The 26,171-nt window shown below is 44.0% G+C and overlaps 3 protein-coding genes across 6 annotated transcripts; 2 read left to right on the top strand and 1 right to left on the bottom strand.

Annotated features, from left to right (window-relative positions):
* Window positions 1–1,876: 1,876 nt before the first annotated feature.
* On the bottom strand, window positions 1,877–14,679 carry edem3 (ER degradation enhancer, mannosidase alpha-like 3). 2 transcript variants are annotated; one of them, XM_076278514.1, is made up of 21 exons: window positions 13,299–14,679; window positions 13,115–13,160; window positions 12,475–12,575; window positions 12,158–12,197; window positions 11,857–11,969; window positions 10,932–11,085; window positions 10,042–10,176; window positions 9,722–9,827; window positions 9,525–9,622; window positions 9,067–9,192; window positions 8,717–8,800; window positions 8,438–8,521; window positions 8,099–8,223; window positions 7,342–7,516; window positions 7,022–7,167; window positions 6,404–6,548; window positions 5,370–5,561; window positions 4,355–4,520; window positions 3,675–3,860; window positions 2,325–2,545; window positions 1,877–2,144 (listed from the first exon to the last, which is right to left on the bottom strand). In XM_076278514.1, exons 1-21 carry the CDS (start codon window positions 13,415–13,417, stop codon window positions 2,139–2,141), a joined length of 2,568 nt encoding a protein of 855 aa, XP_076134629.1. In that variant the 5' UTR covers window positions 13,418–14,679; the 3' UTR covers window positions 1,877–2,138. The 2 variants fall into 2 exon arrangements, with proteins under 2 accessions (XP_076134629.1, XP_076134628.1); XM_076278513.1 differs by having other exon boundaries at window positions 1,877–2,545.
* A 313-nt stretch (window positions 14,680–14,992) lies between these two features.
* npl (N-acetylneuraminate pyruvate lyase (dihydrodipicolinate synthase)) lies at window positions 14,993–18,581 on the top strand. 2 transcript variants are annotated; one of them, XM_076278517.1, is made up of 12 exons: window positions 14,993–15,331; window positions 15,640–15,722; window positions 15,818–15,891; window positions 16,023–16,110; window positions 16,194–16,251; window positions 16,351–16,426; window positions 16,523–16,615; window positions 16,814–16,959; window positions 17,224–17,270; window positions 17,534–17,618; window positions 17,764–17,803; window positions 18,011–18,581. In XM_076278517.1, the coding sequence occupies exons 2-12, from the start codon at window positions 15,655–15,657 to the stop codon at window positions 18,157–18,159; spliced, it is 924 nt and encodes a 307-aa protein (XP_076134632.1). In that variant the 5' UTR covers window positions 14,993–15,331; window positions 15,640–15,654; the 3' UTR covers window positions 18,160–18,581. The 2 variants fall into 2 exon arrangements, with proteins under 2 accessions (XP_076134632.1, XP_076134631.1); XM_076278516.1 differs by having other exon boundaries at window positions 14,993–15,335.
* Window positions 18,582–19,336: 755 nt separating this feature from the next.
* Window positions 19,337–24,069, top strand: LOC143115489 (cysteine-rich motor neuron 1 protein-like). Of its 2 annotated transcripts, none has more exons than XM_076277574.1 (5): window positions 19,337–19,550; window positions 19,804–20,040; window positions 20,473–20,631; window positions 22,571–22,771; window positions 23,078–24,069. In XM_076277574.1, the coding sequence occupies exons 1-5, from the start codon at window positions 19,367–19,369 to the stop codon at window positions 23,356–23,358; spliced, it is 1,062 nt and encodes a 353-aa protein (XP_076133689.1). In that variant the 5' UTR covers window positions 19,337–19,366; the 3' UTR covers window positions 23,359–24,069. The 2 variants fall into 2 exon arrangements, with proteins under 2 accessions (XP_076133689.1, XP_076133688.1); XM_076277573.1 differs by having other exon boundaries at window positions 22,568–22,771.
* The last annotated feature ends 2,102 nt before the right edge of the window (window positions 24,070–26,171 follow it).

Here is a 26,171-nt window from a genome sequence, read left to right as displayed (position 1 = left end):
TAGACACGCGCGCGCACACACACACACACACACCGCATGCCATAAGTGTTGACCACTGTTTCTTCTGACAGTCCATGCCCAGTTGGTGCCTGCAGACATGTAGCATGCGTGTTCTTTTCGGGAGGGTGTGGATATGGGAGACACGGGAGGGTGTGCAACGCTTCGGTACACTGAGGGAGTGCCGGTACTGTTTTGATGATGCGCACGGTTTGGTTATGCCACTTGCGTCAATCAGTGAGACAATTAAGAGAGATGGGGGCGGTGAGAGGTTGATCTGTACATTCATTTTTTTGTACCTTGTTTTAATTTATTAAATATATCTAATAAGACAATAACTTGTCTTGGTGTTGGTCTCTTTATGAGTGAATGGATTCTATCCTAGTGAAGGTTGGTGATGAGGCTCAGGAAGTCCAAACAAAGGGGAATATGGAAGGGGAATATCAAAAACTGCTTTACTTTCCAGTAAAATGAATGTGGCAATATCTTATGAACTGATATCAACAGTGCCCCTATCACATTCGGGTCCAAGGCTCGAGTCCGAACCGGGTCACCCCCCAAATTCAGGCAGTTTCTTGAATGTCTTCCAACAATCATATTGACTGTTGGCCTGCCTGCAATTTTTTTCCCCTTGCTGAAATATTCAAATAATTCCCAAAATCATACAACTCCTCTCAACCATTCCGGCGTGTGAAGATACTTGAGTCAGACAGGCCACGTATGACAAAAAGATGAGAGACAAGTGATGAGTTAAATCAGGACAGCTTTATAAAATGAGTGAACAAGATGAAGACAAAATGGTGGGCTTTATCATCGCTTTTTATTAAACTTTATTATTGTTCTCTGCAATCCCTTCCCCTTAGCTGAACGTCCAATTCAACTGCCAGTTTTCAAAAGTCTTTACATGAAACAACACCGGCCTCAGCTGGACAGTCTGTTAAATTATGTGAGGTTAGCTTCTTCAGCTCCCATTGGACCTTCCACACCAGACCATGTGGAAAATGTCTCTTCTGCGACTCCAGTCACGAGTATAACGCTCATAGTTATGTCTCAGTGAAACCTGAGAACCGACGGCTCAAATAGTTTGATCCAGGGCGACATATCTCTCATCATCTCACTCTTCTTGTCTGGGTACGTAAGTCAGAGAGAGAAGTGTGTGTGTGTGTGAGTGTGTGTATATGTGAGAGAAAGAGAGAGAGAGCGCCTGGGGCATGTTCAGGATGGCACTGGAGTAACAACGCTGCCCACAGCTGTGCGCTTCTATGTGGTTGCTTCCATCTGTCTCATCCTGAACGTGCCCCAAATGAAGCACCACAACACCAGATATCCTTCTGTGCCGAGACTCATGTGCATTCCTCAATGATGAGAAGCTCTCACGTGCGCAAGAGCTGCAATAAGAAGCATTCGAAAAAACTGCAAAGTACATTATAATACATATATACCATATATATGGTACCATACATATGGTTATACACTTCATCATTCCATATAAGGAGGATGGGATAATTAGGTTTCCTAATTTTAGTCGTTGATTTATTTTTCTGACTTCATGGCCACCTCCCCACTCACAGTATCATAGCTCACTAACGGCCCCAGTAAATGAGCCTACACAAATTAAATTAGTACAAATGCCATTAAAAAAAGACCAAAGGGGGGGGGGGGGGGGGTTTATCACAGTTAAATCAAAACATTTAAATCAGTTTTCCGATCAACACTGTGACTGATACTGTCACCAAAGAGATCCATTTTTATACGCCAAAGGAAAGACGTTAAGACAAGAAAAGGCGACGTCGGTCGGAGGCGCGAGCTGCAGGGTGGTCATCTCCAGCTCTGGGGGTGAGGCGCACTCACTGTTCGATGCCGTCCACTGATGGAGGAGTAGTCCGAGCAGGTGAACAAACCCAGGGGCACACCTGAGATCCTGGAGACAGGCGGGGGGTGGTAGGGGAGAGGAGGGGACCTGGGTAAGGGGAAGCAGTCGCTGTGGGTTACCACTGGAGTAAGGAAGTCTCACGCCACCGAGGTTAACACACCCCCTTCCCTGCCGGTTTGGAGGGTGTCCTTTCCCTTAATGGCGTGGAGCAGTGAATTGAAGACTCCTGTCCTGTCTCGTTCTCAATGGCAGCCGTGTATAGTGCTGCCTACGTCTGAAGGGGATGAAGAGGAAGAGAAAGAGAGAGAGGTCAGAGCTCGTCCTTCTCCATCTGCCGAAAGGCCTCCAGGTCCTCCTGCCAGTCGGCTAACAGGGCATCCAGTAACCTCTCGGGGTCCTTGTCAGATGACTGCTCTTTCTTAGGCTCTGCTTTTGCATCTGGCTCACTGCCCACCTTGGCTGGGGGGACCACCGCCTCTTCATCGTCCTCCTCCTCTTTTTTGGGTTGGTCAGGCTCCTGCACGCTGGGCTGTGATTGGTCTGGAGGCGGAGAGGAGGAAGAAGAAGAAGAGGTGGAGGAAGAAGAGGAGGAGGGGGGAAGAGAGGAAGAGGCAAATCCGGGTACACCACGGTCCTTTTCCTCAGTGGAGCAGTCTTCCTCCTGCACATCACCACCTGTGGAGAGGGAGAGAGATCAGGGAGTGTGTTCGCTCAGTTTGCAACCACACCTGTTTAAGAAATAGCACTGGCACACACACACACACACACACACACACACACACACACACACACACACACACACACACACACACACACACACACACACACACACACACACACACACACACACACACACACACACACACACACACACACACACACACACACACACACACACACACACACACACACACACACACACACACACACACACACACACACACACACACACACACACACACACACACACACACACACACTGAGAAGCACTTCTATGAAAGCAGAGGTGGAAAAATTGTCCAGACCATAGAAGCGCCACTACCACACCAATGGCCATACTCCGAACCAATGGCTGTACAACTGTCAAATTCCAACAGCTGAAGGTGAAACGCTCGAACACACCTCTGCTTTCCAGAACTCAACTTCAGACGTCCACATCTGCCGACTACATTACATGCAAGCGACTGGTCTAAGCTAAACACAATGTTAGCCCACAGCTCCTAAGGACTTAGCAAAGGATGGGTGGGTGGTGTGAGAGAAGGAGGTGAGAGAGGAGGATGAGGAGGGAGGAGGAAGAGGAAGTTACTTACTGCCGTCCAACAGGACACCCGGGAGGGCTTTCCCTTTAAAGAGAGAGGCTGCAGATCCGCAGAGGGTAGAGCAGAAGCAGAGGATAGGTGCATGGTTACATCACCAGGGAGAGAGGGGGAGAGAACCATACGATGGAGAGAGAGAGACAGAGACAGAGAGAAGACGAGAGGTGTAGCTCAAATACTCACGCCTCATGAAATCGTATAGTCTAACCCTGTAATAATACAGTAAACGCAACTAAATCAATTATGCATGGACTTTAACACTCTACATCCTCTCTCAGTCGCAGTTGGAAGCCAAGACTTCATACTTCTCCATTCACACCTCTTGGCAACTACTGTAAACTTTTTCCATGTTTCATGTGACACTTCACACAAGTAAAAAGCAGACAGTTCAAACATCGATAGTGGATTAGGTCAGTCCTCTCCGGCAGGCAGAGTTGGGCTTAGGCTTTCCCCCGTGTCTTTCAGCCCTCGTCTCTGGGCAGACTCACCTCGGTCGCGGGCCTTGTCGCTGAGTAGCACCTCCACCTCGCGGTACTCCTTCAGGGCCTCCAGCAGGATGTTGCCTTCCTTGTGGAACAGGAAGAGGAGGGGCAGCGTTACGTCATCTGTGCTGCGGCCATCTCCTGCCATCTGGAAGAGGGGCGCTGTGTCGCTGCTGCTGCCCTCGTTGTCATCTGTGGACACACACACACACACACACACACACACACACACACACACACACACACACACACACACACACACACACACACACACACACACACACACACACACACACACACACACACACACACACACACACACACACACACACACACACACACACACACACACACACACACACACACACACACACACACACACACACACACACACGAAATTGAGGTCATCCCCAGAGACAGACATTTGATGACTGATTATGAGCCAAGGCAATTTTACACCACATTTAATCACATCCTGTCTAATAAACTCTGCTGAAGACTAAAGCCAGTCAGTTGAGCAATGCTGTTTCTCATAAATCTAGTATGGCAGCTACTCAAAAGTCTGTGACCAGCTTCTAAATCCATCAAACCGTATCTCCATTGATTTTCTATGTGCAGTTTTCAGGAGGACTGCAGTCACTCAGTCCGACATAGTCAGTCCATATTTTTTGTCCCTGTGTCCTCACCGATCACGATGCCCCCGATGGCGCCGGCTTTCTGGATGTGGCGGGCCTTCTCGGCGAACATGCACTGGCCCCGCTGCAGCAGGGCAATGCGGCCCTGGACAAGCTCAGCATTGGTCACCTCCGCGCAGCCACTGTACGGCTCTGCTACCGTCACAAAGCCTCGCACCTGCAGAGAGGGCCAGACAGATAAACAACATGTTAGCTTTCTATTCTGTGTTGCAAATTTGTGTTATGTGTTTTGCTTTGGCAATGCAAATGTTCTGCCATGCCAATGTGGTAACATTCTTAACAACCAGGCAACACAGGCACCATCTTTAATCACGATCGGGGACGGAAATCACGACCAGGGACATGTTACCAGCAACAAAGTTCCAGCAGCAAATCCGAAGCTCTCTGGGGTGAGGCCCCATCTTATACAGGTTCATCTTAAACAGTTACATTGTTTCCAGGCAAACCCATTACATATAGACATAAACCCATGGCCTTCATGCTGTAGCTTCAGCAGAGACAATAGACAACTCAAACACAATACCCCATATGCATCCCTCCATCTTTCCTGCTGTTGGAGGCCACATCACATGATATTAATTATATGTCAGCACTATTCTCTGCAGAAGCATAGGCAATGCATACAGAGCAAGTTGGATGTACAGAAATGTATGTTGTAATAGTGAGAGACTCAAATACTGAAGAACACCAGTTCTTCCCAAACTTAATACATTATATGTAAACCATATACATGATCACTGTTGCACTCTGTGCATGTTAAATGTGCTATACAAATAAAACTGACTTGACTTGACTATTATTATACAAAATGTAATGTTGAACACGTGCAATTTAGGGAGAGTCTAAAATGTTATCCCACACTAACAAAATGTACTAGATTAAAAAAGTTACCAAAATTAATTTGAGAACATCGGAGTTAAAAAAAAGAGTTGAAAGAGTTCTAACTCAGAGAGATAATGAATCATCACAGACACATGTAGAGCTGGGCTAGTCGATCTATACTCACCCCTGTGCTGCTCTTGGAAAGGTCCGTGCCAAACTGTGCCGGGCCGGCGGTCAGTACCACCCTGCCAAAGAAGGGGTGTGAGACGATCTGCACAGCGCGAGGGGGGAGCTGCTCCTTCTGCTGCTGGCTTGAGAGCTCCATCATCTCCTGCATGAAGCGCATGCCGTCCTCTGCTGCTATCGCACTCACTGCCTGCAGGGGGCCACAGAGAGGAAAATATCTCCGTGTCCAGTAGCAAGACTTTACATACAACAGAGCATACAAGATTCACAATAAACTTCCAAATTGGACTCACTGCACTGCACTTACACACTCAAATGCCAGGACTTTTCAGAACTACACAAACAGCCATGCCATTACTTTCTTACTCCAGATGCAACATTTTCTTGCGTGTCTATGTATTGTGGTTGTAGTCTGTATTGTTTGTAGCTATTGTGTTGTCTTTTTTCCTGTTTGTTGTCCTCAAACTATGTCTTGTCCTGTTTGCTTTGTTTGTTGATATGATCTGTGAAGTGTATGTAGTGTGATGTCATATTTGTCCTTTCGTGCGGCAGAACAGGAACCTGCTGTACACCAGTTTTTAGTTAGTCAACTGAGTCAGGCTTGTTTAAACTGTAACCACATTGTTACTTTTAATCCTTTCCTGTATAATAAATGAAATGAAATGACGAAACGAAACTACGATCTAACCATTGGACTTTCACACTTAATGCATCTTCGAACAAACTTATATAGCCCTCAGCATTATGCAGGATTAGGGATTATGTGACTCCAACAAACCATTTCCGCTTTACTCTCTGTTAACACAGCACATTATGTATGGTTTAAAAAACTGCAGGAGCTCTGATTCATTTAGGTGTTTCCAATGAGATTGTGTGTGATTGTGTTTGTGCTTGTGTGTATGAGTGTGTGTATGAGTATGAGTATGTGTGTGTGTGTGATTGTGGTTGTGTGTATGACTGTGTGCATGTGACTGTATGAGTGTGTGTGCGAGTGTGTGTGTGTGTGTGTGAGAGCATGCATGCATGTCTGACCTGAGAGGCATGCTGCACCAGCTGCACGCGTCCGTCCTTCAGGTGGATGAGGCTGACGCCCATGCGGCGCAGCAGCTCCAGGTGCTCGGGGTTGTTGGCCATGAAGTCCTGAGCCCTGAGGGGCAGACGGCCCATGCCAGGCTCCCTACACACACACACACACACACACACGGGGAGGAAGAGGAGAGGAACGAGGGAGAAGGAAGAACAGAGAAGGGCTTTAAGAATGGTGCAGAGCAGACTATCTGTCTGAATCAATCTGTGAGTGCGCTCATGTCTCAGACACACACATGAGAGCATCATGGACAGCAGTGAGAGCGCGCGCGCGCATATATATATATATATATATATATATATATCTTTGAGTGAGAGTGTGTGCCACCACAGCCACCAGAGAAAATAAAAACTAACAAATACCTCTTACTTTCCAAACACCCAATGCTCAACGACCAGAGAAACTCACAGAGGGATTCTGCTCAAGGATTTTAACCATGGGCCAAGAGTAACAAAGTTCAAACTACATTCACTCCTTTATTTAAAGCCTTTTGGCTCTGTTTCTCCCACCATCACGCCATCACTCCCTCCCTCCCTCAATCACTCCCTCACTCCCTGGCTCACCGAATTGGGCTTGGGCGTGGACAACTCTTGTCCACAGCGATTTTGATTGGGTCCCTGAGATTCCGTGGATAGGCAGGATCGGGAAAGAGGAGACGTGTATTGGGGCAGGTCCAGTCAAAATTTGAGTCATCCAACTCCTCAACGCCCTGAAAGACAAACACACACACACACACACCGAATCTGTAAGGTCCGGGGGAAGCAGGATGAGGATTGTGTGCACATGAAAAGAAAAATGTTTTCTTTCTTCTGTGCGGAGAATGAGAGTGAGGAATGAGAGCATGAAGAACAAGGAGACTAAGGCAAAGAGGCTGCCGCAGTACCGTGGAGTTGGAAGCAGAGGGCGACTGTGAGCGCGGCGTGGTGGACAGTGACAGCGGCAGCAGGTGGGCCTCTGTGGTGAAGATGTAGTCCTCCACGTCGAAGGGCAGGTCATCAGATTCCGCAAACAGCAGGAAGAGGTATTTGAACATCTCGGCCAAGAAGAAGGAGTCCATACTGAGAAGAGAGAGAGAGAGAGAGAGAAGAGGGGCCATCAAACACTCAGTCTCAAAAGGCACTTATATGACACACTCACACCATAGCGACTACACAGCACAGAGATGCACACAGAATCTAAACTATGAATAAAGTGATTGAGAATTGAGGGATTAAGGAAACTCTAAACTTAATATGTAATTCATTTAAGCTTCCCCAATGTGATTGGGACACGTAACACTGCATCTTAACTGCATGCGATGCGAGTGAGCGTTAGCTACAAAATCAGTTTGGTTACATTGTTTTCAGTTGCATTGCAACACGGTGCTGTGCAGCGCAACATTTTGAGTAGAACTTTTTCTTTCTGTTATTTGTGTTGATCTGCTATTTAGTACAAGAAATATGATGCAATAGATGGGCATATTTAACAGATTCAGTGTGGATCGAGAGCATTTAATGCTACACGACAGTTGCTCGCTCAGATGCTGTCAGAATACACTGTTATCTGTTATGCCTACACATGGTGGTGTGATGACCAAACCTCTTTGGTTGTGTAAAGAAGTAAAGAGTGTGTGTGTGTGTGTGTGTGTGTGTGTGTCTCACCGGTCCTCGTGGCTGCCGGTGCGGACGTCCTTCATGGCAGCGAAGCCACAGGGGACACGGGCGAAGCGGTTCAGGTTCTCCAGAACCGTGCGGCCCACCTCCAGATAGTATGGGTCTCCTGTGGCCTGGTGGGACAGTGGGTTTAGGGTAGGCTTATAGACTCTACCAAATGCTGTACTTGGAAACTTGCACCATTTGAAATATTAAACTCAGAGAAATGTAAATCTCACACATATATGGAGAGCAGAGAGCCCTTGACCTCAATAATTCAGGTTTATGAAAAGGCTCATAAGGTTATTATATAACTGCTGTAATGTCTTGCTGATGTGTAATGCTCACCTTATAGAGGAAGTAGGTGCTCTCTGCAAACTCTGGCCGCAAGGGATGCTGGGCCCAATGCACCCTGAAGTCTGTGGTGAAGGCCTGCAGACAAACATAAATGTTACCAGAAAATGTTACCAGTCACAGAAAACAAAAAAAAATATTTCAGTGTGCACTGAACTCAACATGTAATCAGCTGGATTCATATTTCTTTTTTTTATTTTTTATTCATATTTCTGAGGAAGGGATATGCTTGAGCAACATGGGGGAGGACAGGAGGATTAAGAACAGACTTGCCTCTGGCAGAAAATTGTGCTTCTTTGTAACCTGATAAAGCATCTCGTGCGTCTCGATGGCAGGCCGGATGTCTCCCTTCAACACCTGAAGAATGAATAATGGAGGAAATGTGGGGGGAAAAAACAATATTAAACCTCACCTCCTACACAACACCTGCTTTCAACATGTTCAGACATGCAACGGCCCCAAGAGGATGCATCCGTTTGCAACAGCCTTCAGAGGATGCATCCTTTTGCAACAGCCTTCAGAGGAAGCATCCTTTTGCAAAGCCCCCTGGAGAATGCATCCTTTTGCAAAGGCCCCCAGAGGGTGCGTCCTTTTGCAATGGTCCCCAGAGGATGCGTCTTTACCTGCAAACCGGGGAAGAAGGCGAGCAGGGAGTCCATCCAGGTGCGTGCTGGGAGCAGGGGCTTGTGGATGTGCACGTCCAGCAGGAGGGGCGGCTGGCTGATGTACTTCATTATGGAAGCGTAGTGCTGGAACACAACACAGAGGCATCAGTGGGAGGGGGAATTAGTGGAATTATCCATTTTACCGTGAAATGAGCTGATCCGAGAGAGAGAGAAAGAGAGAGAGAGAGAGAGAGAGAGAGAGACCGTGAGTGAGTAACCATAAACACCGCTGCAATGAGATCAATTGCAGTACAAAGGCAAAAAACACCAAACACCATTTTTAACAACTCTGTGACCTTTACAGAGAGATCTGCTGCAGTCTGTAGACTAGAGCCTTTGTTGTGAGGATGCCAAAGCTGGAGGCTATTCCATCTTCACAGCCTAGCTGCAGGGATGGGGGATGGGGATGGACTCACTATGTTAAAGCGCTGCAGAAAGAGGTCATCTCCCAGGAGAATGTAGGCCTTCAGCAGGTACTCATAGTATGAGTCAATCCCCGCTCCTACGCCACTATCTGCTCAACAACACACACACACACACACACACATTAAAATTATACAAGCTTCACTGAGAAATGTACATCAGAGTTTATGTCCTGCTGTGTTCGCCGTACCTCGCCGCACCCACTCCCCTGAGTGGATGTTGATGGTGGTCCCCACCAAGTTGCTGTTTCTCTGCCTCTTCTCCCACAGGAAGTCCAGAGCCCTTCTGGCATGATCCTGCACAGCAGCAACACAAACACGTTTTTAACCAACAGCCACTTCTGCATTTCACACTTATTTTCACCGCAACATTTCTCTGTAACACAACAGTTCACATTTTTCTGCGTCTGCAGTGAATGTGTCCAAAGAACAGTTGACAGTCCAGCGACAAACCACAAGTTCTCATTTCTCTCTGTCTGAGGGGAAATGATTCTTGTTTTTGTCTCGCTACCTCAAATATGGGGTCCCCGGTGAATCGGCTGAGGGCGGCGAACTCCAGGATGATGGTACCGGCGCACGCCGTGCATGTGTCTGTTTCCGTCCCGGTGCGAGTCTCCGGACCTCGAACGCCATGCTTCAGGTTCACCTAGGAGTGCAATATGGACACTGCATTTTTCCTCATCTTAATAGGGGTTTTACATTGTCCTAATATAAAAGTTTTACAATAACTATAGCAGAATCTAAAAATAAACAAGTGCATCTAATTGTATGATGAAACGACAGAGTGAACATATGCACGTATCCTGCTATGGGAGTTATGAGGAAGCTCTGCAGCAGGTGCTGCCATCATGCAGCCCAAGGGAATTCAGTAGCTGTAGCCATTTGGCTTCAGGCCATCTTAGCTAAACTCAACTGAACCATTTGCTAACAGTACTACCGCAACAAACAGAGCAGACAGACAGATAGATAGATATGGACAGACAGAAAGAGAGGGGGAGAGAGGGAGAAATGTGAGTATTTCTAATAGCATTTCGATAAAGATACGATAATATCTTATTTAATCACTCACGGGGAAATTCATTTGCTACTTGCTGTTTTTAGGAAAGGCAAATAATTCATTACAAAATTCCTGTAACCAAAGCTACTTCAGTTAGACACCTGGAATGGTTTTCCAACAGTCCTGAAGGAGTTCCCACACATGTTGAGCAATTGTTGGCTGCTTTTCCTTCACTCATGTTGACTGAAAAGCATTCCTGATGACTATTGTTATGATGCTAGCAATGATGGTGCCCGATAGTGTGCCAAGCTGTCATTAAGGTAAACTGAGGCTACTTTGAAAATCTGTGTGTGTGTGTGTGTGTGTGTGTGTGTGTGTGTGTGTGTGTGTGTGTGTGTATTTACCCTGGGGTAAGGCAGCCCACTGCTCGTGTTGAACGCAGGCAGGAGCCTGAGCCCCAGGTCCTTAGCCATGTGGAGGAGCTCATCGCGGTACCACAGCATGTGACGACCCCCTTCCCTCAGCATCACAGCCATGGAGTGGCCCCCTAACAGCCCCCTGAAGATGCACATGGACCAACACCAACCAGTCATTCACACATACCAACAACACAAACTCAACTGGAGCTATTGGATTCAGAAGTCAATCTCAAGTCAGCTCAATACAGCTAACCTGACTCTCGCCAGATGAATTTCGTTCCGCCTAGCTCCACTCATCCATCTGGAACCGATCCATTGAAGTGTTGCTTCAGAAGGCTGGGCCTAATCAAAAAATGCTTGCATATGATTGAATAAGCCACTTGTCCGTCATCTATAGACGTGCTACTTCAACCACTCACATCGAAGCCAACCCGTGACGCAGATAACAGTCTCACAGTCGCTTCTACGCTAGGTCACATCTATGAAACTCCCGCCCCCTGCGTCCTGATTGGCTGTACCATAAAATCGGTTGCAGAAATCACTCTCAATGGAAGAGGTCCCAGATGGATGTGAGTGAAGCTAGGCGGAGCTAAGCGGAACGAAATTCATCTGGCGAGAGTCAGGTTACAATACAGCACCACAAAGTTAAATAATTAGAAGCATAATAGGGTTGTATCTCACAACACTGGAGAGATGCTATCAATGTTACATTTATGCATAAATGTATTCCTATGAAAATGAATATGTATGTACATTTGAACTGAATGTCAACAGAAACATTTAAGGAAAGGAAAAAAAAGATGGTTGGTTATTGAGATATCTTTAATCTGGAATAGATCAATGTGTTGAAATCATATAAAAGTTGGTAAGTATTCTATACACCCAAAATACTCATAATTCCAAAACTCACCCCAACACCCTGATGTTGGTCTCAAAGACAGACACCACAATGTCATTGTCCAGCCGCACATCAGACAGGACTCTTCTCACAGCTGCTTCAAATTCCTCAGTTTTGTTCAAAAGCTGTCGAGAATAACCAGATGCTGCACTCAGGCCACTTGTTGTGCTAAATACAGACCCGGATGGGCCCGCCCTTAAAGTAAATAGGCAAACAGTGTGCTGTGTGTAGACTATCCTAATCTAGGGCAAAGCTGTTAAAGTTTAATTGAAGAGAATCAGCTTGCGGGGCAACCAATGGGGCCATCACTCACCACCAGAGTATCCAGTGTGTCAATGAGCGTGAGGGAGAACCTAGGAAAGAACAACAAGCCAGATACAGTTAGCCACCAGTTCAATTTTTGTTATTTATTTTTTGTATTTAAGCTATTTATATTACTATTTATTTGATTACTGTATTACTATTTAATTATCAGTTTTACTGATATGTCCGACAATACACATTCGACAGACTACACTCTTGCACCTATAACTACATCTGAATCCTCTTTCTCTCTCACTCTCCCTCCCCACTGAGTGGAAGTCCTCGCTCTCTCGCATCCTGTGCAAATTCCTGCCTGAGGCCACTTACTTCCCCAGCGCGTCATCCACATCTCCTCTGCTGGGCTCCAGCCCACGCACCCTCCCCCTGCACGTCAGCGGCATCAGCTCATCGGCTGGGTACGCATGGTCCTGGAGAACCAGGACAAACAAACACATACACACACACAGGGAGAGAGACTTCAACTTCAAGACACCCATTGAAAATAGCAGTGAAATACACCATTTTCCCTGATCTGATCTGATCAGAGAGAGAGAGAGAGAAATACAAAATACAAATGAAAACACATTTAAAAAAAAAAAAAGTCTAGTCTATGTAGGCTGAAGGTATTCTTGTATTTCAACTGTCTCTTTACAGAGGGTGGTGATCTTATTTGTAATTTAATTTACTGTGTCAATATTTGTTCTCAACCTTTGAAAACCATCTCCAACACAGGGAGAACAAAGCATCTGAGGACGGATTAAGCAAACAGACTAATTCTAAAAAACACTAAAAACATCACCTCAAATTTGGAACTCTTTTGGTTTGAGGGTGAGCAAACCCATGGCCTGCACATGATCTACTGTGCTTGATCACAATAACAACAGTGCCACTATTTCAGCAAATCAAGGAGCCAAATCTCATTCCTGAAAGAGATTAACCAAGAGGAAAGGGCCGAATTTGAACATACCATGTAACTGCGATAAGCGTGGTCAAACATCTCAACCACCTGATCCCTGGGAGAGAAAAGGAGAGAGGGGGGGTGGAGGGAGGAGAAAATGTCAAACCAACAGTACACATGTTGGTTCTAGCTTCTCTAGAACCAACATTCATTATACTGCCCATACAACACTTGAACATGAGCTCTATCTCACCTTAATTTATGCCTCTCGTCCCGAGACATGCAGTGGACTGGCCTTAGGAAGGCCAGTAGCAGCAGTGGTAGCCATGAAATCTTCATGGATGCAGAGCAGGATTGCCCCAGAGTCCACATGGTTACAGTAACCAAACTTATCAAGGCAGACTGCAGCCTTCCATCCTGCTAGTGAATGCACCAACTCTCACTGAGGCAAAGCTACACTAAGAGTATTCAGCAATTTCAGCATATATGCCTCCACTGCATCACCATCCTCCATATGTGGTCCATCCTGAAGAAACCAAAACTCCCAGATCCAGCAACAGAACTAACCTCTCAGCAATTGCTTGGGCATTCTGAGTGTTCCCAATGTGTAAAACTGTGACAGACAACGCTTGTATCCTTCTAACAATCTAGAAACTGATCGACCGAATCAGCTTGGAGATAAACACAATAGGCAAGTGCCTCGTCAGCCCAAGTGCCCGACACTCTTAAGGAACTAGAAATTACCTCACAGGTTTCCTTGTCACACCCAGTCACTGACAGTTTGCTAGAAGGAGCAGCCTATCTTTTGTAAACATGACACGTTGGCAGAAAAACGTTACACGCTACCAAAATCACCTTGTCTGATAATGTAACAAGGGTTGTAATAAGATGAAAACACTGCTTTCACAAAATAGTTGCTAATTTAGTATCGTAAAATGTCGCTATTGTTCCTTTTGACTTGAGTGTCCAGTTCAACAGAGCAGCATGTCAACGTTAACATTACCTGACGTTTGTCTCAATACAAAACCACGCAATATGACAATGGCACGAACAAGTTAGGATAGCCGAGCAAAATCTTGTAATCTAGTTATCTAATTAGGTAAACAGCGAAGGTTTCCCCACAACATTCCTGGCATTAGCTAATGACAACTACAAGCCAGTTAGCCATTTAGACACCACAAACATATAAGATAGGTAGCGTGCTAGCTCCAGGCTAACACTGTTTGGCCATTAACCTTTAGCTACCGAGCTAGTTTGCCCATTTTTGTATCCAAAACCGATAACAGAGGTGAGTTTCTGTCCTTTCTGCTGAACGACGACTTTTCAGTGTTGTCAGGTCTACAGTCCAGACGATCCTTCAGTTTCTCCAACTTATGTTTATCGTGTTATTTCCTCCTTTCGGTGACAGCTTCTCTCTACCAGCTGTTTGAAGCACAGCAACGTTCCTCTCCATTTAACGTTATCGAAACGAGCTCCGAAAAATATGGATGAAAACTAGACTACAAGGCATCATATGGCTTTGTTCGAACGAAATGTTCTGTTTTTTATTAGGCATCCGTAGCTGCTGGTCAGTTAACTAAACCATGAGCCCCTCACATTAGCCCAGCGGCATACTCAAGATAGCTGATACAACACCGGACGCTGTCCGACAGAGTATGTATACGTCAACATCCGCATCCGGGCACCCACCTGTCATTCATCAATGCGGCAGACCAATCATTTCACTCGTCTGTCTGATCAGGTAATGGGGGGGGGGGGGGTATGCAGTGATTCAGTGGTTAGTCTTTGTAAAATAATTTGTCAAATCAATTTACACAATGGTAACAAGGTATCCAAAGCACCTAAATAGTATATTTGCCTGGTGGTAGCCAGGTGGTAGACATACAGTTTGGCATGTCATCAAAGGACTGACAGGGAGAAGAACCAATGTCAAAAATATACTCAGAAGGAGTTACCTAGCGTTCATGGGCTTCGGAAAAACCTTTTTCCGAGTGAAAATATCATCATTCCGCGTCATTCACGTCACGTAATGTGTGAGTCAGAGGTCGGAAGCTGGGGCTAGATTTTGCTAATAGAGTTGCCCTTATTCTACACTTCAAAATAAGGATATCTGCTCACATGACTTGGTCTCATGACCTGCACATGCTGTGATGTCAACATCGGAGCAGGAAGAAAGGATCCTGAATCAGCAACACTGGAATTCAGGGATCTGTCTCTCTTCAATCTGAGGGACACCCTGCACTGAACTGGACAACAAGATCGCAGCCTGCAAAACGTGTCAGAAGAGTAGGTAGGGTTTGTGTTTTATTTGGTGTGGTTGGTCAGTCTTGAAGTCGAACTGTTTTAAGACACTCAATTTAGGGTTATATTGTTTTTGTAATAGCCATAGCATTTCAAGACACATTTTAAGACAAGCAACCGCGTCCACTGTCACACATAGCTTATGTTGATTCAATAGGCTAATCAATCACAACTCCTAACAGTCTTTTTGGTGTACCCCTGTGTGTGTGTGTGTGTGTGTGTGTGTGTGTGTGTGTGTGTGTGTGTGTGTGTGTGTGTGTGTGTGTGTGTGTGTCTTGAACTTTTTTCCGTAGTAGTTCCTCTGAAAAATGACTCATGATGGCAAAAAGCTTACAGGGCTTGTAGCTGCAACATTCACACCCCTCACACAAAAAGGGTAAGTTGCCACATCTTGATGGTGTAACATTCTTGATAAGAAATAATTTTGAATGTTATATCCTATCCTTCTCTTCTTATCTCCTTTGTGTCAAGTGAGGTTAATCTCTCAGTGATTGGACAATACATTGACTTCTTAGTCGAAAAGCAGGGTGTACGGAAAATCTTTGGTGAGTATTACCTTTAACAGGGCTGCGCTGTCTGTGATTAATTGTATTAATTGTGTGCAAAACAGCGGTGTAAAGCAACTGCAGCATATGTTTATATTTCTTTGTTTGTTTTACGATCATCTCTTTGTCAGTGAATGGAACCACAGGTGAGAGTCTGTCCCTCTCTGTGGACGAGAGGAAACAGCTGGCAGAGGCATGGTGTCAAAAGGGCAAGGGAAAGTAAGTCACATTACATCAGGTTTGCAGAATTCTCACCAGTGGTCGTGGACTGAATCTGAGCCTTGCATGATATGGTTTTACAGACTCGAAGATGTGATTGTGCACGTTGGCTGTTCAAGTCTCAAGGATTCTCAGGAACTGGTAAGAACAGGATGTGCCTTCAGTCAGACATTCGCAAAACTGTTGGCCAATGTCAAGGACTCAATGTCAAGGACTCTAAACTAACTATTGCACACACAGGCACGCCATGCTGTTGAAGCAGGGGCTGATGGGATTGCAGTTATCTCTCCGACCTTCTTTAAACCGCCCAATGCTGGTATGATGCCTTCATTTCTATATTCACATATATACTTGCTCTCATCTTTTTTGTTTATTTGTGGTGTTGACAGATTTATATATCCTCTCCCCCTAGCTTCACTGAGGCTGTTTCTTCAGGAAGTTGCTGCTGCTGCTCCTGCTCTCCCATTCTACTACTATCACATCCCGAGCATGACAGGGGTTCACTGTGAGAACACTGCCCTCCTGTACTTACTCAGAGCTCTTCCATGGGTGTTAGTTTTTGTAGCATTCTGTGTGTAGTAATGATCAGTAGATATAAAGCATTAAAAAAAATTCTGAATCTAATTCACAAACATTTATTTCAGCTGTGAGCTACAGCATTCAAACAAGAGCTTATTGATCTTTTTTTGTCCTCTGATCTCAGTGCTTGCATTAGATGTGGTGGAGGGAATCGAGAAAGTGATCCCATCGTTCAGAGGCCTGAAATTCAGCGGCAGTGACCTGTTAGACTTTGGCCAGTGTGTTAGTTGCAGTCCTGGTCACTGGACACACTTGTATGGAATGGATGAGGTATTTTGTTCCTACAGATCAGCTTACTTCATGGTCATTTCCCCAGTGTGTTTTACCATTTGAAGGACCTTTAGTTTAGTGCCTTTGGTAAACAATTACTTGGTTGAGTCTTGTCCTGTCTATCAGGGCAGCATGTCCCAAGACAACATAATGCATCTGGTTTTCAGGACCAATGCTATTACCTGCTACTCAGCTACCTTTGTTATCAAAACAGTTTTATGACCATACGATTTCTTTTATGATTTTTTCTTTTTTCATTTGTAGCAACTGCTGGCAGCTCTTGCCATGGGAGCAGATGGTGCAGTGGGCAGGTAAGGCAGCAGCTCTCACAGTGCATATAAACCTGTGAAAGTCAAGTTATGTTCAAGGTCTATTTAGTTCAGACATGGAAATGGAGAATTATTTGCGTAACCATTACACATCTTTTAGAAATGCTCAATGTATTCACATCAAGTGAAATTTCAAGTAAATGTTCAGTTATTTCTTCTGCTCCAATATTTCTTGTAGATAATGTATATGAAATTGATCATTTTACAAATTGGCCTAACCATAGTTGTCTGATCTCATCAATCAGCACATACAACTATATGGGAAGTACCATGAACAAAGTTCTGTGTGCCTTTGATAAGGGAGACCTGGAACAGGCCAGGAAATTACAGGTAACCGTTCTGTTAACTTGCTAAACTCAGATTTATTTCTGTTTACGTGCATATGTACAATGTTTGTATGGGATTTCTGGATATATTAAAACATTGAATGATATTTGTGTTTGTATTTTAATCCAGAGTTGTTTCTTTGTTAAAGTTTCAGATGCAGGAGATTATTCTGTTTGCAATAAAGCAAGGTAAGTGGCATTGTAGTTGTTTGTTTGTATGAATATTTGTATGCAATGCAGAAAGCTCCATACTTTGCATTCACAAATGATCTTATGTATATCCATGTCTTCTGCATGTATCTACATGACATCTTGTGTCTTCACATTCATGAGGGGGCAACTTGGGGTGTGTGTTTGAATGGATCAACAAAATGTGCATCTTGCTTATGTGTGCAGGGTTCAACCTTGCTATGAACAAGCAGCTAATGAGCGAGATGTCTGGAATATCTCTGGGGCCTCCACGTCTCCCTCTCATACCCTGTGATGTGACAAAAGCTCAGGTTGTGGTCCAGAAAATGTACTCTGTCCTGGGTGAACAACAATAATGGTTTAATGATGGCATTCCCAGGCGCATTACCTCCAGTAATACTCTATTTTATGGACTTGATTACTTGAAAATAGAAAATGTATTTTTACGTGGCTTTTGTTTTGTTTTTCAGTGTGTAGATTATGTTCATTTTGTTTCACCATGAAAGATGCCAGTGTTAATGGTAATGATAAACAATCAGGTCTGATGACTGATTATAAAAGGGATTTCACTGTAAAGGTCTTTTTTAAAGGGAAAATGTGCCATGTAAAACATCTAATGTATTCTGTTTTAACTACGGTATGTCAGTATTTCAGAAATGTAATTTTTGACACTCATAAGTTTCTACCTGAAAATTAACTGTATTTTTCAAGAACACTTTAATACATTTTAGTCACTTACAAAAGAGGTTTACGCAGCAAAATAAACATTCCAAAATAGTATCTTGTATCTTTCTCATAAATAATATTTTTTTGAGTGTGTTTGTGCTGAAGTATGCAAACACATCCGTTTGGTATATTTCTCTTTTCTCTTATCACCTAAACTGTAGGGCCCTCATGTCCAATGTTTTGATGTGTTTGGGGGAGTTTGGGACTCACTAAGGAATAGTGAGTCTGATCATGTGATTCACAGTGACCCGAGATTCAAATGACCTCACCCTCATTCCTACCATCGTGCTGGTGTTTGCTTGTGTGTGTATATGTATGTATGTATGTGTGTGTGTGTGTCTTTGAGTTACACAGAGCTGCTTTGTGCAGGAGCAAATTGGGCAGCTTCGTCCTGTTTTCTTTGGCTTACCCACCCCACAAATCTCAGAGCCACGCATTCCAAGTCGGGTACACAGTCAGGCGCACTTGAAATCCTCTTTGCAAGAATGACACTTATTTTTCATTTTGATTCTAAACAGGTGAATACCATGGCCCCTACGGATGTTTCAAAGTAACGTGAACAACAAGAATGTGTAAGATGTGCTTTGCCTATTAACCAGGTGTTTAGATAGCCAGATGTGTGTCTGGTAGGTGATGTAGAAGAATCAAGCAAACATGAAAGAGGGAGGAAAGGGTTTGTGGTTTTGGCAGCCATCAGTCAAGAATTTGGCTGCAAAAGTAAGGGCCAAGGGGTTGGGGGGGGGGGGGGGGTTGGAGGAACACTGGCATGAAGAAAGTTGGAGCTTTCTGCTCTCGCCAGTCTGTCCGCAGGGCTGCTCTTGGGTTGAGTACAGAAGCATGACCTGCCTGTCACTGTGGCTGTGGTGGACCTTGCTGTGGGGCTCTTGTCAGACAGAAGAAACATGGCCGGTTATTCTGGGTCAAGGTCAGCCATGTGGAGTGGACATAGAGGGAGTGTGTGGAGCTAACCTCACATGCGTGACTGAAGAAGAACAAGCTTCTGCCACAGGAGTATGTACAAGTAAGTTTTTTACATGTCAGATTTGTAATATTGTTCCTCCTTTTATCATGGGAGTGTGTTTACTGTGGTAAACATTCAGTATATTCAGTATAATTGCACAATAGTAGCAGACAACTGTTGATTAATACTGGCTTGCAGAATCAAATAGGGACACTAGAAATAATGGATGACTGGATTTATTCCCATCCATCATTAATTTGTCCTATTATCCATTCGGTACGTATAGCTTCACATTGATCCCATCTTGTCATAGCACCACTGGATACAGAATGTGTCCCCTGCACCAGCGTGCAGTGTCCTCCAAACAGACGTGTGTGCCCCGGTGGGTATGTGACAGAGCCGTGTGGATGTTGCCCACATTGCGCTCGCCAGCAGGGGCAGTTGTGTGGCGGCCCACACTGGAGCAGAGGCTACTGCGACCGAGACCTCACCTGCTCCCAGATCACTGGCCTCCTGCCGGCTACACCCCCACAGACTGGAGTCTGCAAAGGTATGAGGTCGACTAAGGTCCTCAACAGTACGGCACAATAGTACAACCAATGATTCTCACTACCATAGTAATAGCAGTAAGAATCGTAATGCAAACATCCTAAATTGCTGTACAGAGCTAGTTGAAAGTATGTCTGCTTGTTCAGAATTCTTCTCTTGGCTTTACAGAGATATTACCACTTTAACCTACCTCAGTGGTTTTGGAACTACATACTTGTTTGGTACTACATATTACTGTGTATGTAAAGACCAATTATCACAGGTGTCAAGGTGTATTCATGCTCCAGCTGAATTTACATGGTTATATTCCTTTGAAACTGTATCCTGATTGTAGGCCTAGTAAGGCCAAATGCAAATAGCCGCAACCGCAGAAATATGATCTGTGGTAACTGAATATGCAAAGCAGAAATGTGTTTCCTCTGCCATTACCCAGTGCTTCCAGGGCATCAGACGGACTTCCTTGCCGACCCGTTGTGCCCGTTGGTGGCAGGTTGCAATGTGAGGTTCGGAACTTGTGACTGCTACTCTGTCCAGACATGCCACTTGGCTTTTTCCTATCAAAGCCTGGAGGACTGTCTCAAGGCCATGAAAGGTATAGCATCCAATGAACGACCTCTTATTTTTCAAGATAATGAGTCTCACAGCCTCAGTCAGTGGACTTATAAACTATATGGACCCTTTCAAGAGAGTTCCATTATCAGCATCATAGTTGGCCCCACAAGACTTCCTTTTTAACATTCCATATGTTATCTTAATGCAGAGGAAGTAGATTGGGGCCCAAATAGAATGTTCAAGCATTGTTTGTGTTTACCTTGTTGAAAGGGTCTATAGACATAAATGTTGCACACTGTCCACACTTTGGTTTCAGTTCTATAAATCAGTGTTTCCCAAACTTTTTTTTTGGCGACCCACTTTTTAAAAATGACAGACCATCACGACCCATTTCACTTCAAATCTACCCTGCAACCACCAATATTGTTTTAGGCCACAGGTTCTCCAACTTTTCTATGCCTCCCCCAACCATACATTGCTATAGGATCCCTGCTTTGAACACGGTTGTGTTGCATTTTGAGCACCATCAGCGTGAAAAGTTGGAAATGACTACTGAAAAGATACGTTTTAATGCGCATCTGAGAGTAGGGGAAATGTTCGCATGTTGTGCAGTCGTCATTCGTCAGCATAGTAAGCTGTTCCTGTATTTCTAAAAGAAAATGTTGTAGGCTACGTTGCGTTGCAGACAAATGGGTCCATAACACTGTGGACGTCAATTCCAATGTAAACAGCAAATAACTCAAGTCGTTATATTGTATTGGTGTATTATATTATATTGTATAGTCGTTATATCAGAACAAGAGGCGTTTGCGCAATAGCCGGAAAAATTCGCCTTTACTTTGGAGTTAGCGAGTTAGAAAACGAGAGGAATAGTTTTTAAAATGCCCATTTAAATTGTAGACTATAATGCACTGTTGTGCATTTTAAATCAGAAATAAGAATGTGAGGAGGTTGCTATTAACTTTAAAGATTGCATCTGCAATCGAAACTGTGCAAATTGAATGGCCTTATAGTATGTCCGGTCTATGGATGTCTGCTTTAGTTGACAGCGCGGTCACTAAATTTGAATCGGTAAAGTTGAGGAGCTGGTATCTATTAATGTTTGTGCAAATAGGCGGATTCATGTCCCTTGTAGTTTGCAACTGCGAGGTACATGGCAGGCGCCCCACAGAACGGTTTCATTTTGAGAGGTAGATATCCATGCTGGCACCCCCTCTGCGGTGAGTTCGTCCCCCAGTTTCATGCGCCAGTTTCATGAGCTTTTATGACAAAACCGTGACTGTGGTAGTTAACAATCTACATCCTAATAGAAAACTGTTAGCTTTCCTGGTATCAAATGACAAATGGTATCCGTTAGGCCTATAACACAACATCAATTGTGCTGGCGACCCAAATAAAATCTCCTGCGACCCACCCGAGGGTCGCGACCCAGACTTTGGGAAACACTGCTATAAATGGTTGTTGATATTTGAGCTCAACCACCTATAAAATGACATCCCTCCCATCCAGAAGCATAGTGGAATTGTTAATAGCTTGGTCTGAGCTGCCATGTTTTTATTTCCGGTTTATAGAGCTAGTTCTGGTAATAGTTAGTTAGTTAGTAAGTTAGTTATTGGAGGCTTATTCCAAAGTCATGGAGCACACTGACGACAGATACCTCAGGGTATTTTTCTGGAGTATGTTTTTGGGGCCTTTTGCCTTCATTCAGATAGGACAGAGAAGAGTGACAGGAATGGGGAGAGATGGGATAGAGATATGGGGGTGGGATCAGGAAATGGCCACCGGTCAGACTTGAGCCCAGGTCCCCATGGGCACTTGGACCCAAATGTGGTATGGACACTGCAGTTGCTTGCACTACAGTTCCCCCAGCTTCAGAGTACTTTTAATGAAAATCTGCAGCAATATAGATTGTATAGCCTGAACCTTCAAAAGACGTTTTGGGTCTGAAAAACAGATACATTTGCATTTCTCTAAAGTAGATGAATACTACTGGATTATGGATGGAGAGGAAAGTGAAGACAGTGAAGAGATGGAGGAGGAAGAGGAGGAAGAAGAGGAGGAGGAGGACTGCACAGAATGGAACTGTGAGGTGCGGGAGGGCCGGTGTGTGTGCGGGGAGAGGAGCTGTGATCCTCAGATTCAGCCACTGTCCGAGGAAGCATGTCAGGACCTTCTGTTGGGTGTGTAGAACGGTTTAGTTCGTGTTTCACTATCTCAGCTATCTGGAATGTGATGAAAAGACATAAAAGACCCATGCGTTTTCAATTATTTTCTAACATTCACTGAGAGGCTTTTGTAAAAAACACTCATTTTTTTCTCATAATGTTTTAGCATGCACTGAAAACAGAAAACCTTATAGGAAAAAACAGGCTGAAAGTGTAATGTGTGAAATGCATGTGTGAAATGACCGAATGTTATTTCTCTCTCTCTCTCTCTCTCTCTCCCTGGAAATCGACTCATATATCATTCTTACATTTCCTCCTCAGTGCAAGCCAACTGCAGCAATGTCACTTGTCCTGAAGTTCCAGTTCCCTCCTGCCCTGAGGATTCAATATTAACTCAGCCCTTCATCCTGCCTGGCAGCTGCTGCCCCCTTGTGCCTGCTCTGTGCACTTGCGTCTTTGAGAACTGCAAAACACCCCTTCCCACCTGCCCCCCTGGCCAGCAATTTAAGAACACTGTCAAGGCGAATGGGTTTCCAGGTTCTTGCTGTGACTCATATTTATGCGAAAGTTCTGAAGAAGAAGAAGATCCACAAGACTCGTGAGGAGATTGCATTAGTTTGTCTCAGACGAGTATTAGATATGAGTCGCCCATGTGTGTTTGCTCTATGGCGTGTCTAAGTTAATTACAGCTGTTAAAACGTTTAAATGACATTGAGAGAAAGCTGATGATGATAAATGGAATGCTGAGTTTTTACTATGGCTCATGTCCTAATTTCCCCATGATTTGGACACTCAGTTAATGGCATGAGAACTGATGTATTTCCTCTGTTTTGATGTTATGATTTGTAAATAATGTACAACTGAAATCATTATAGTTCCACAAGCATGATTATGAACACTAACTCATAGGCCTCTGAGCCTTTTCCTGATGTAGAAATCAATGGCTTTTTTTTTTTTTTGCATACAACACATCTATGTCAGAGTTCACTTTTTCAACACACTTAACACATTCACCATCAGTAGACTATGTGAACTACTGTGGATTCTTTTGCATGTCTTTGATATAAAATGTGAACACTTTTTCTGAAATGCATACCTTTTTCGTGTTTATCACAATGAACAAAACTTCAAACTTCATGAACAAGACATGATTTCTTATAAAAAGTGTTCAGTTTCTTGTCTGAAGCCTTTATCATTTTATATAAACAAGGTTATACAGTATTTGCATCGAAATGTGCATGTACTGTATAGGCAAAATGTTGATGTTGATGCCAATAGCTGTCACTGAAGAGATTTGTGTTCTCAGAGAGAGCCTGATAGAAGAATGCAACAATACATTTTCCATACTCTGGCATCTGTATGTATGTTTCATTGCCCTCTCAAAGTCTGTCTCATGACAACAGTCTGCAACCAAATACTTAGATTTTTCTGCATTTTTGCAAAGGGCTTTTGATGTAACCTCATATGCACTTCACCTGTTTTTATTGTTCAATGTACCCTTCAGACATGCCCAGGGAATCCAGCTTCAATAGCTCCATATTTCTATGAATATTCCTCTATCACAATTTTTAGTAAACAGTAATGTGCGCGCACACACACACAACACACACACAAAGAAACACAGACAGATGGTGAGAGTAATAGCAAAGTTATGGGCTCAAACTAAACCATTTAATGGTGTATTGAACTTCAAACATTTTCCTTGAGGAGGATGACTCCAGACCCCCCTATGAGTCTATCCTAGCAATAGCCACCTATATAGGGCTAATGATCTAGTTATCTACTATTCATAGCCTACTAAAATATTTGCACTTGGTTTATGGGTTATGAAAGTAGGCCTACATTAAATAGTTTGAGCCTGACATATAGGCCTGATGACATGCCAGGAGTTTGATGACTTAGACCAGTGTTTCCCAAAGTCTGGGTCGCGACCACGGGTGGGTCGCAGGAGATTTTATTTGGGTCGCCAGCACAATTTATGTTGTGTTATAGGCCTAACTGATACCATTTGTCATTTGATACCAGGAAAGCTAACAGTTTTCTATTAGGGTGTAGATTGTTAACTACCACAGTCACGGTTTTGTCATAAAAGCTCATGAAACTGGCGCATGAAACTGGGGGACGAACGCATCGCAGAGGGGGTGCCAGCATGGATATCTACCTCTCAAAATGAAACCGTTCTATGGGGCGCCTGCCATGTACCTCGCAGTTGCAAACTGCAAGGGACATGAATCCGCCTATTTGCACGAACATTAATAGAAGCAGTTCCTCAACTTTACCGATTAAAATCTAGTGACCGCGCTGTCAACTAAAGCAGACATCCATAGACCGGACATAAGGCCATTACATTTGCATACAGTTTTGATTGCAGATGCAATCTTTAAAGTTAATAGCAACCTCCTCACATTCTTATTTCTGATTTAAAATGCACAACAGTGCATTATAGTCTACAATTTAAATGGGCATTTTAAACACTATTCCTATCGTTTTCTACCTCGCTAACTCCAAAGTAAAGGCGCATTCTTCCGGCTATTGCGCAAACGCCTCTTGTTCTGATATAACGACTATACAATATAATATAATACAACAATACAATATAACGACTTGAGTTATTTGCTGTTTACATTTGAATTGACGTCCACAGTGTTGTGGACCCATTTGTCTGCAACGCAAATAGCCTACAACATTTTTTTTTTAGAAATACAGGAACAGCTTACTATGCTGACGAATGACTACTGCGCAACATGCGAGAATTTGCCCTACTCTCGGATGCGCATTAAAACGTATCTTTTCAACGTCATTTCCAACTTTTCACGCTGATGGTGCTCAAAATGCAACACAACCGTGTTCAAAGCAGGGATCCTATAGCAATGTATGGTTGGGGGAGGCATAGAAAAGTTGGAGAACCTGTGGCCTAAAACAATATTGGTGGTTGCAGGGTAGATTTGAAGTGAAATGGGTCGCGAGGGTCTGTCATTTTTAAAAAGTGGGTCGCCAGAAAAAAGTTTGGGAAACACTGACTTAGACTATTTGCCATACAAGGCATGAGAAAGTGAGTAGAAGAGTATCAGCACTCTGATTTGTTTTTATGTTATTTATTCAAGACTAACGTTTGTGCAAACAGCGTTTATCAAGGTTCATGCCATACAAGGCAGTCATAAAAAATAACATAAAAGACACATGGACACTGCTGAAATTCTGAAGCAGCGCCTATAATTAGGCTAAGTCTAAAGCATTTAATGTTTATTATTTTACAAATAAAATTCTGCAGAGATGGTCCTGAATATGTATATCGGATTCCTTTTGACACATTCGAAACACCTTGATCTTATGAACGTGGGAACTGAATGAAGGCAAGTAATATCAAAATGGTCGTGCCAACCGGACCGTTTTGAACAGTGCACCAAATACAGTC

Source organism: Alosa pseudoharengus, unplaced genomic scaffold (genome assembly GCF_046254945.1).
Source record: "Alosa pseudoharengus isolate Yale_2024_CS ecotype anadromous, Long Island Sound unplaced genomic scaffold, YU_APseudo_1.1 YU_APseudo_1.1_scf_11, whole genome shotgun sequence".
In the NCBI taxonomy this organism is placed as follows: domain Eukaryota; kingdom Metazoa; phylum Chordata; class Actinopteri; order Clupeiformes; family Clupeidae; genus Alosa; species Alosa pseudoharengus.
The sequence above is the reverse complement of the archived record's forward strand: the minus strand, read 5'-3'. Positions and strand labels throughout refer to the sequence as shown.

Bases quoted from the DNA above. Each gene is read 5' to 3' on its own strand.
- edem3 (XM_076278513.1), bottom strand. From the start codon at position 13,417: ATGTGGACTCTGGGGCAATCCTGCTCTGCATCCATGAAGATTTCATGG. The intron at 8,522-8,716 runs GCAAGTCTGTTC...GTTTGTCTGCAG, and splicing joins AGCACAATTTTCTGCCAGAG to GCCTTCACCACAGACTTCAG. The intron at 7,168-7,341 runs GTACTGCGGCAG...TTTGTCTTTCAG, and splicing joins CCTCTGCTTCCAACTCCACG to GGCGTTGAGGAGTTGGATGA.
- npl (XM_076278517.1), top strand. From the start codon at position 15,655: ATGACTCATGATGGCAAAAAGCTTACAGGGCTTGTAGCTGCAACATTC. The intron at 16,252-16,350 runs GTAAGAACAGGA...TTGCACACACAG, and splicing joins TCAAGGATTCTCAGGAACTG to GCACGCCATGCTGTTGAAGC. The intron at 16,616-16,813 runs GTGAGAACACTG...CTCTGATCTCAG, and splicing joins GAGCATGACAGGGGTTCACT to TGCTTGCATTAGATGTGGTG.
- LOC143115489 (XM_076277573.1), top strand. From the start codon at position 19,367: ATGACCTGCCTGTCACTGTGGCTGTGGTGGACCTTGCTGTGGGGCTCT. The intron at 20,041-20,472 runs GTATGAGGTCGA...GCCATTACCCAG, and splicing joins ACAGACTGGAGTCTGCAAAG to TGCTTCCAGGGCATCAGACG. The intron at 20,632-22,567 runs GTATAGCATCCA...ATTTCTCTAAAG, and splicing joins CTGTCTCAAGGCCATGAAAG to TAGATGAATACTACTGGATT.